Source organism: Pteropus vampyrus, unplaced genomic scaffold, assembly GCF_000151845.1.
Source record: "Pteropus vampyrus isolate Shadow unplaced genomic scaffold, Pvam_2.0 Scaffold47, whole genome shotgun sequence".
In the NCBI taxonomy this organism is placed as follows: Eukaryota; Metazoa; Chordata; class Mammalia; order Chiroptera; family Pteropodidae; genus Pteropus; species Pteropus vampyrus.
The window spans coordinates 7,566,042-7,576,293 of record NW_011888828.1 but is presented as its reverse complement, the minus strand read 5'-3'; the positions used below and the strand labels follow the sequence as shown (position 1 = coordinate 7,576,293).

Below are 10,252 nucleotides of genomic sequence, written 5' to 3'. Positions count from 1 at the left end.
GGGATGGCGTGAAATTTCATCATGCTGCTCAGAACAGCACTCCATTTAAAAGTTATGAGTTATTTCTGGAATTTTTTTTCCCCACTTTATATTTTTGGGCCACAGTTGTCCGCAGGTAACTGACGCTGAGGATAAGGAGGGCCTGCCTTACTGGCTTTCATGGGTACTGCTGATAGGATTCTTTCTCTTTCTAGAAATGTGAGTTTATGTGCTGCTTCCGCTTTAGCCATCCTGCTAAGCCAGTATGTGGACTGCCTGTTCTACTTTTAACTAATAGGTATTTGGGGTTTACTAAACATTTGGAAGTTCCCAATTCTTTAGGACTTTTGATTAATTTCATAGTCTAATTTACTTAGGCCTAATGGATGTGGTTATGATCTCCCTCATTTTGTGAATTCTCCATCTTACTCTTACCAATAAAGAGTAAGATTGCTCTTTATGTTTTAAAATATTTATTGGCATTGAATCTCTGGAATATTTTTCTTTGCAGCTTTCATCTTTTTAAGCATTTTTGGCTCTAATCTGTAGTGTGTAGTCTTCTGTGATTCTATGGTTTCTATAAGTGTCAGGAGTTTTTAGAGTATCTTTATTTCATCCTCCTTGAGAATCATCATCTGTTTTGATGGTTCTGCCTTTGGTTGTGTCAACCTTAAAGATCAAACAACAAAGATTATCAAGTTGCAAATTAGTTTATTTGGGAATGGCAGAGGAATTGCAATTTGGGACAAGCACACTATTCCAGAGAAGAAAGAAGAGCATGCTTTTATAGAGGAAGGGAGGAAATTGGAAGGGGTGGTTTTAAACAAAAGTTCATTGGAGGAGGACTAGAGTTTGGGATCGTGGCAGCTTCTCATTGGCCGAGTTGTTGCTGGGCCAGGAGAAAATCTTCCTTTCTCCTGCTGGAGTGTGTAAAATAAGCTGTGATGAGTGGTACGCATGGGAGAGCCCTCCCTTCATGGCTTCCCGGCTCCATCTTGAATAAGGTTTTCCACAGTTCATTTTCACAGTAGGAGTATACAGTTGACTTGGGTACCTAAAGGAAATCAAGTAAGCTAAAAAATAAATAGTCTGTTTTGGAGCAATGAAAAGTTACATTAGAGATCAATCTCATGGCGTGTTCACTTTTTGACCCTTTTTTGATGTTTTAATTTAGCTAAACATCTCAGAGGAAGCAAGAGTTCTCATCAGGCCTTGAATCCTAAGTTGTATGTTAGAATAGATGGCACATACCTTTCCGTAATACCAGTTAATATTGCCACCAGTCACTTTATACAACACATCTCTGAGGTCTTCTCTCTCCATACATTCTGTATGGTGATGTGTTTTAGGTATAATAGCTACTGAACTACAAAAATCATACAGCTTGCTTATGACTTCTCTGAAGCCCCACTCTAGCTCTTTGGAAGCTCAAGTCTTACTTTTTTTATTTATTCACGGGATCATCTGTTTAAGAAGAAAGCTAGAGGTGTAAGTCAGGAAATATACAGTTTATTAACTTACTTGGAAATACCTGTTTCCCCAGAAAAGGATCAAATATTTTCATAGAAAATTTTTATTAAGTTGTCTTTTTTTTTCCTTAAATAACTTATCCAGCTGTTAAACAGTTTCAAAGTGAAGTTAATCAATACCCTATGATTTTAGTTCCCTGACGCTTTTGATCTTTATGCTTTGATGTTTTATCATTAGAGTTAAGATAGAGTAATGAACCAAGGAACAAGAAGTGGATTAAAAAATGAGTTGCCTGCTTCACTGAAAACAGACCATTTATCTTCTGCCAGTTCCTTTTTTAAGGTACTAGGAGTCTGACTATCCCCAGTCACTTTTTGGAGCCTCTGTTTTATATTTTATTGAATAATTTAATTATTCTCTCAGTATTAACTGGGATTGTTTATTTTGTCCAGCTCACCGAATTCCTTGCCAGTGCACGAATTATAAAATTCTGGAGCACTGGTCTGGAGCTACGGAGAGCATGTGGTCATTACTGTGTCCTCTCCCCTCACGTTTTCATTAAAGCACTATGTCTGTAGCACTTAGTGGCCACCGTCCCCGTACCTTTTTAAAATGTTTCTTCAGCTACAAATTAGAATAATTTTCTTTAAAACTTTCTATGGAAAACTGGGATCTGAAAGCTACTGAATGGCAGAGAGTGTATCTTGTTGATATTCACACAGTTGGATAATCACATGTTTCTTTACTAGATGAGGCCAAAATGAAGAAAATGCCCATTGTACAGTTGGCTAATTAGGTTTTATACACACACACACACACACACATACATACATACACACACATTTTTTGTTTTTTTTCTTCTAACATTAAGGAATATCACATAAGTTACAAAATTAAATATCCAAGTCAAAGGGAGTATTGTCAGAGTATTTTGCTCATTTGGCGTCTGGCAGTGCTAATAGAAATCCTTCCAAGGATGAGACCTTGTAGGGAAGGGTTCTGAATTTGGAACCCTGTTTTAAGCCGCATTTTTATTATTTCTGAAATCGGATTACATTGTAAGTCCAGTCCTACATATAAATACAGTTTGTGTGTGGCTTGAGCTCATGAACTTGAATTTTTTTTTTTTTTGGTAATTAACAAATTACATATAGAGGCTTTTTAAAAAATTTGAAAGCTATAGTTTTTCATTAAAGAGTGTTTGAAAGGTTTAGATAAGTAGGAGATTACTAACCTTTTGTACCTAGTCACCGTTGATATTTTGATATATTTACATAGTTGTTTATGCTACATATACTGTTTTATGTTCTGCTTAAGTTTTTTCCCAGGTTATTACATAGAACAATTTTTAAAGTGAATTGTGCTAAGTGTACATAACTATTTTCCAATTATTGGATATTTCTTTTTTCTTTATAATAATAATCTGATGAAAATCTGTATGAAAATTTTTTACCTTTCCTCGTTCAGGATATTTCCTTAGAGTTAGGTTTTCTTTTAAAGCTTCTGGGAGGTTCTTTACTAGACGAATGCTTTTATTGTCAGTGTGAAATGTTTGTATTTGGAGAAGAGGGAAGGAAATCTGTTTGCTGACTCATGTTTTTATTTTGCACTTTAAACTGATAAGGCCACTTAACTTCTGACATAAACTAAAGCAGGAAGTACAAAAAGGGGCAGAGAAAAAATAAGTTGTCTTGCCAAGGCCACAGTATCATGGACTCATTTGAATTCCTAATGGGAGGTAGATGACTTGTTTGACTTATTTATTTAAAAAAATGTTTAACTCAGTAAGGCAAAAATTAATGATCAGCCTGCATTTTGTTTCATCTATGCACATTTATATGTAAAGGTTTTTGCGATCTTGTCACTTTAATTTTTGTGAGTGGCTTCAAGGCATTCACCCCCTAACTGGTCCCTACAGTGTTCACAGGCAGTTGTTTTTTTTTTTGCTTTTGTTGTCATTGTTGTCCGTATGGAGAAGACTTCCTGTATTGACAGTACATCTTAGCTGTCTTCCTAAAATGTAGATCTAATGACAGCAATGCTCTGATTTAAAACCTTCCACTTGTCCTCTTGTCTCCAGGATGAGACGTATCCCAGGCCCTTCACAGTCTTGCCCCTGCCCTTCTTATTAGCCGTGTATTGCCTCCAGCCACCTTGAACCTTAGCATTTCTATTTACGTGTCTGTTAGAACTAGCAATTTAGAAAAATGGTTTAAAAAAATTGAGGCTCTAGAGCCAAACAACATGCGTCCAAACAAACCCTTGCTCTGCCGTACAGCTGTGTATGTAAACTTTGGGCAAGTTATTTAACTTTTCTGTATTTCACTTTCCTTACCTGTAAATCGAAGGCTATGATAGTGTTTGCTTTGGAGTGTTTATCATAAAGATTAAACAAGTTAATAGGTGTAAAGTGTCTAGAACAATGTCTCTCGTAGAATGATTACTCAGAATGTTAGCTCTGTTGTTCTGCAAAATTCTACTCATCCTTTAAGACCTGTCTGATATTTCTTCTTTGGGAAAACTTCCCCAAATCCCTGGAATTAATTTTTCTCTCTTTTTCTGCTTTTATATGTTATTGTTCACACCTGTTCTAGCGCTTTTATCACACAGTATTATAGTTACTTCATGGCGGGCAAGCACGGTACATGGGCCTCTTCTATCTCTGTGCTGCTGGTGACCTTGTGCAGTCAGACCCCTGGCCGAGGCTCTGCGGGTGGCCTCAGACTCCTCAGCACAGTCCTTTAGCGTTGGCAGAGGACGTTGCCTCTGTCCTCTGTGCATAGCACAGTGCCAGCTACCTAGCAGGCACTCAGTACAGTTTTGTTGAATGAATGTCAGTTTGAATAGTTAAAAAAAAGTCTGAAATGGTGATACTTTATCTCCCCATCTCTAACACACTTATCTTAAATTACAAACCCATTGGCGATAGAGTTTGAAATAGCCTCAACTAATTTTGATAAAAACACACATCCTCTATTGGAAAATCATTAGCTAAAATAGGGGGAAAAAAGCTGTTTTTGGAATAGAAGAAAAGGGCATATAGAATAAGAAGAAATATATTCTCTTCATAAAATGCTACTAGAGGACTGATGGAAATTGTCTCTTGTTCTTTGTGAAACTAACCTTCAGTAAATGATCATTTCAGGAGGTACAGTCTGACCAAGTGCGACTTTTGATAATAGCATAGTTTTGTTTTCTGTTTCCTTTTCCGTTAAATGAAAATAATACCAGCTTCAAAAGAACTGGTAAGTTTGGATAAAACTCTTTACTTTAAAAAAAGAAACAACTGACTCCCTGCAGCCTGTTGAATATTTAATAACATTTATTCATAACTTATTGAATAAAGTTGAAGCTCCACACATGGCCTTCTAATTCCTTCAGGGAGCTAAATCACTCATTAAACTTTTATTGAGAATCTGCTGTGTGCCAGGTACAGTGCTGGGCTCCAAAGGTAGGAAGACAATAAGATGGAATTCCTCAGTCGTTTTCCCACAGTGAGGAAGACAGGTGTGTGCACATTACCACAAAGTAGCCGTAGACGTGCCATTCGCTGTGGCAGCTGTTCAGAATCATCTTTTCAATTTCTAAGGACCAGTAATGACTTTCCCCTCTTATTCCTGTTTATTGGTAATTTGTGCCTTCTTTTGTATTGATTTAATTTTCCTAGAGGTATATCCAATTTTATTAGTATTTTCAAAGAACCAACTTTAATTTTATAGGTTTTCTCTATTTTCATTTTTAATTTTCTGCTCTCATTTCTGTCTTTGGGTTTAATTTACTATTCCTTTTTTTTCTTATGGTGGATACACAGAAAATGAGTTTTTAGGTTTTTGGGTTTTTTTTCCTATTATACGTATTTAAGACAGTACATTTCCTCCTAAGTATGGCTTCAGTCACATCTTACAAGTTTTGATGTATCATATTTTTATAATCTAAGTTGAAAATGTTTTCTAATTTCCACTATAGTTTCTTCTTTGACCTGTGGGTTATTTAAAGTGTAATTAATTTCAATAATGATATTTTTGGTATTGATTTCTTAGTTATACTATGATCAAAGGACATATTTTACATGGTTTTGATATGTGTTGAGATTTGCTTTATGCCTCATTATGTGGTCAATTTGGATAAATATTCCATGTGTATTTGGAAGTATTATACATGCTACACTTGTTGGATGCAGTGGTCTAGTACGTGAATCGGATTAAGTTTTTAAACATGTTAATCCTCTCTATATATTGATTTTTGTTTACTTGTTCTTATCAGTTACTATGTCAATCTCCCACCAGGTTGTGGGTTTGTCTCTTTCATTTTAATTCAGTCATTTTTTGCTTTATGTATTTTGAAACTTATTACAAAGCATTGACAGCTTTATCTGCTCATTTTTCTTCTTCATCACCCTGTTCATGCATGAAAATTTGATATATTCGTGGTGTGGATTGTAATATATTCATGGTAGATCAACTCTTTGAACATTACAAATTGTCCCTTTTTTAATCTCTGGTGATACTTCTTATTTTAAAGTCTATTTTGTCTGGTTAGATAGCTTTACCAACTTTTTTGGTTAAGATATGCATAGTTATCTTTTTACATCCTTTTTCTTTCAACTTTTCTCTGTCCTTCTATTTAATGTGTGTCTCCGCTAAGTACATTATAGTTAAGTGGTACTCTCCATCCCACCCGTCTTTTACTTGCATATATAATGTTTATGTTTAAGTAATTGCTGATATTTCGAGGATTCGATCCAAATCTTATTGTTTTTTATTTGTCCCATCCATTATTGGCTTCTTTTTTCCTCTTTCTTTGTATTAATCATATTAAAAAAAAATAATTCTATATTTTTAACTCCTTTATTACCTTTGTATAGTTTTTAAATTCAGTGTTTGCTTTATTATGACATAACTTCAAAATTTATTATATCAGTCATAACTTAATGCTTTACCACAGCCTGGGTAGTACAGGGACCTTAGAAAACGAACCTCGTTTACCCTTTTCCACTTTTTTGTCATGCATTTAAATTATATATTTTAAACACCACAAGAGATTCTTATTATTTTGTAAAGTCGGCATTCATTTAGACCTACCCTTATTTACCCTTTTGGAACTCTTCATTTTTTCTTGCAGTTGCTTGCTTCTTTCTAGGATCTTTTTCATTTTGCTTGATGACTTTCTGCTGGAAGCCATTTCTCTCAGATTTCATTTGTTGGAAAGCATCTTTATTTCACAATTTTTTTTTTGCATGATTTTTCCACTAAGTATAGAATTATAAGTTATCCACTATTTAGTTACATTTGGCATGCTAGAATGTTATTTCATTGTCTTCCTGTTTCCATTGTTTCTGTTGAAATGTCAGCTGTCAGCCCTTTGCACATTTGAGAGTAATATGTCTGTAAAGAATTTTGTCATAGGTTTTTGGCAATTTTACTGTGCTATGACACATCAAAACTTGTAGGGTTTTTTTTGTATTTATCTTTCTTGGGATTTTTAGGGTTTCATGATCTGTGGCTAGTTGTCTGTTCTCAGTTTTGGAAAAGCCTTGGTCAGTGTCTGCATATATGCCTCCACCAGGTTTTTCTCCTCCCATCACCTTGATCCAGATGATTCTAGGCTGTGTTTCACTGTAAAAACCAGTCCATTTCATATTCGCCCTCACACTAGGCCCTATCTGTTTAGGGTCTGTCTGAACCGAAAGCCTAGTTGGTGTATTTTCCAGGGCCACCTTCTCAGCAGCAGTCCCTCATCTCCAGCTTTTTTGTCTCCTCAACACCATGAAGCTACTAAAATCTCTGCTTAGGTCTTTAGCCTCTTTCAGCTTGGCTCCTGGGCCTCCTGCTGCTTCTAGCATTGGCTTTGGCAGATGTTTGAGAATGTTCCATTCACTTCATTGCTTTTTCCTTCTCTGCAGCAGCTTGGCTGCTCCAGCCCTCAGCGCCTCGGTTCCTCTTTGATCCCTTTTAAAAGCTGGGCTCCCCCCACCACAGTTTGTTTTTATTTTGTTCAGCTTTTATGGTTATTTTTTGGGAGGAGCTTATTTGGATACATGCTGCTGTTTCTTAGCCAGAGTTTGTGTAAAGTTAGCCCCTTTAATCTTTCTCACCTTTTGTGTGTTCATCTGGTGGAGAATGACTAGAAGGTTAAATGAAACAATTTGACTAAAGAATTTGGTACAGTATGCGTTCATGTGCTTCATTCCTTTCATGTCAATGAAAAGCAAATTCAAAAAAGTGGGAAATAAATTTCCTACCTTACTTGTTTTGTAGCCCATAGGCACAGGCTTGTTCACTAAATAAATACCCTAAAATGTTGTTACATTTATATAGTAGAAATATGACTACCTTTCCTTTTAGCATAAGAAATACTTGAGGAACAAACTAAAAACAGATGTTAAGACTATTGTATTCTAATTTTTTTCCTGTTGCTTTCAGCTTTTGTTGGTTGAGGTGTGTCTTGAAATATATTTTTAGTGCCTGTAAATGAATCTAAATAGAAAACAAAATTAATTATCTGTTGAGAGCTTGGACTTTTTTGCACTAAGGTGTCTATTGCCTCTATCTCAGTACTTATCTAAACTGTAGCATACTAATTTTAAAACTGTGTCTCAATTTATTCATCTGTAAAATGGCAATAATTTTATTAGTTGAAAGGATTAAAGGATTAAATGCCGCGTATTAGTCAGCTATAACAAAATACAGCAGGCCCTTGAATAATGTCATTTTGCTCAATGTTGTTTCCTTATAATGTTGATGAGATGCCATAGGAACTAAACTCTCGTTTATATCAATTAGCCCATGGTAAAATTGGTTTCTTATACATCATTTTGCTTAAAGTCACAGAACCTATCAACGTTAGGTGAGGACTTGCTGTACCATAGATTGGGTGGTTTAAACAACAGAAATTTGTCACAGTTCTGGAGGTTAGGATGTCCAAGATCAAATTTCCAGCCAGTTAGGTTTCTGGTTTTCTCTTCCAGGCTTGCAGATGGCCGCCTTCTCTCTGTGCTGTCACGTGGCCTTTCTTCAGTGCATGGGGAGAGAGAAAGCGAGAGATCTGACCCTTCCTCTTCTTATAAAGCCACCAATCCTATGAGATTATGGCCCCACCCTCATGACTTCATTTACCTTTATTTCCTTGGAGGCTCCATCTCCTATTATAGTAACATTGGGGGTTAGGGTCTCAGCAAGAGTTTTAGGGGGGACATAATTCAGTCCATAGCATACTGTAATACCTAAGAGCACTTAACATGGCACCTGTCCCATGGTATTTCTTTAGTAAATTGTGGTTTTGTGGTAGAGATAATTTTAAATATTGTTTCTCTCTCTTGTCTTTCATAGGTGCTGATCTTGGATTACCTTTTGAAATACTAGGAATGGTCATTTCTACTTTTCAGGACCTCAAAACTAAGAAGCTAAAGAGAATTCTGTGTAAATAAAGGGAACTCTCTTCCGGTGTCCTCTTGCGTTTTGGAGACTCCTTCACTTCACCATATCCAAGGAGAGTGTAACTAGTGCCATCACTATGAATGTGACAAGTTTATTTTCCTTCACAAGTCCAGCTGTAAAGAGACTTCTTGGGTGGAAACAGGGCGATGAAGAAGAAAAATGGGCAGAAAAAGCTGTCGATGCTTTGGTGAAAAAACTGAAGAAAAAGAAAGGGGCCATGGAGGAACTGGAAAAGGCCTTGAGCTGCCCCGGGCAGCCCAGCAACTGTGTCACCATCCCCCGCTCTCTGGATGGCCGGCTGCAGGTTTCCCACCGGAAGGGACTGCCTCACGTCATTTACTGCCGTGTGTGGCGCTGGCCCGATCTTCAGAGCCACCACGAACTAAAACCACTGGAATGCTGTGAGTTCCCTTTCGGTTCCAAGCAGAAGGAGGTGTGCATCAATCCCTACCACTACAAGCGAGTAGAAAGCCCTGGTGAGTGAGCGCTTTTCCTTGATGTGTGTAGCAGACTCACGGTGTTTAGAATAACAGCGTAATGCCTTTTCTATCTTCTGAGTTGTAGTTTGTCAGCCCTTGAACGTTTCATGCATTCTCAGGACTTAGCCCTTCCTTGTTAACTTTGTTTCATAGGAGCAGCGGGGGTGAAATTATCATAGCAGCACTAATACCTGGCACTTTAAATAAACCGTTTTCTTTCTAAATTTATTTTTTATGTTTCCCATTGGTTCTGTGCATTTCTCTAGACATACTTAGCTATGATTATAGTACAAGGCAAGAAGATTAGGGAAGTAAAGAAGTGTGCTGTTGCCATCCGCATACTTGAGGGAAATACATCTTGAAGGCAGTTGCCAGTGATTTGTACCCCTTTGTCCTTAAGAATATTATCTGACCCTCTTTGGTGGAATTTTGCTATGACATATTCACTATGGAGAATGTGAAGGAATTATGTTCTGCTGTGGAATTATTTGATACTATTTATAAGATATTCCTAGTTTTTACGTGTATGAACATTGAGGTGGGGGGTACAGCAAAGGATATTCTATACTGTTTTAAAATTTGTATGGTTTTGCTCTCAAATTAGAATCCATGTTCTGGACATTTGCATCTGTTGGAAAGCGATAGGCAGTCTCATGCACCTAAATTTCTCATTGTCACATTGGAGCCAGTTTTGTTGCTGGATTACCTATTAATAGCCAGTGGTTCCCAGAGGTTCCCAGGTGAGGCTGTACGTTGGAATCACATGGCTTCCTTCCCAAAATTTCTGATTCTGGCCTAGCCTGGTAATCCATATTTCTAACAGTACTTCTTGTGGTGCTGATGTAGTTACTGGATTGGTGTTTGTTAGATCATGTAATAACATGGTTC

General features: G+C 36.8%; 1 protein-coding gene across 6 annotated transcripts in view; it reads left to right on the top strand.

Annotated features, from left to right (window-relative positions):
* The window catches only part of LOC105291558 (mothers against decapentaplegic homolog 1-like), a 29,999-nt gene extending 20,407 nt beyond the window's left edge, over nucleotides 1-9,592 (top strand). For 3 of the 6 annotated variants that reach the window (XR_002780126.1, XR_002780125.1, XM_023530240.1), the window contains one exon: nucleotides 8,778-8,921. Coding sequence is in view for 3 of the 6 variants with exons in the window: in XM_023530240.1 (XP_023386008.1) it covers nucleotides 8,778-8,875 (98 nt within the window). In the remaining 3 variants the exon portion in view is untranslated. Of the gene's footprint in view, nucleotides 1-8,777 lie in introns of all 6 variants that reach the window. The other 3 variants (XM_023530239.1, XM_011359421.2, XR_002780124.1) reach the window with 2 other exon arrangements.
* Nucleotides 9,593-10,252: the final 660 nt, after the last annotated feature.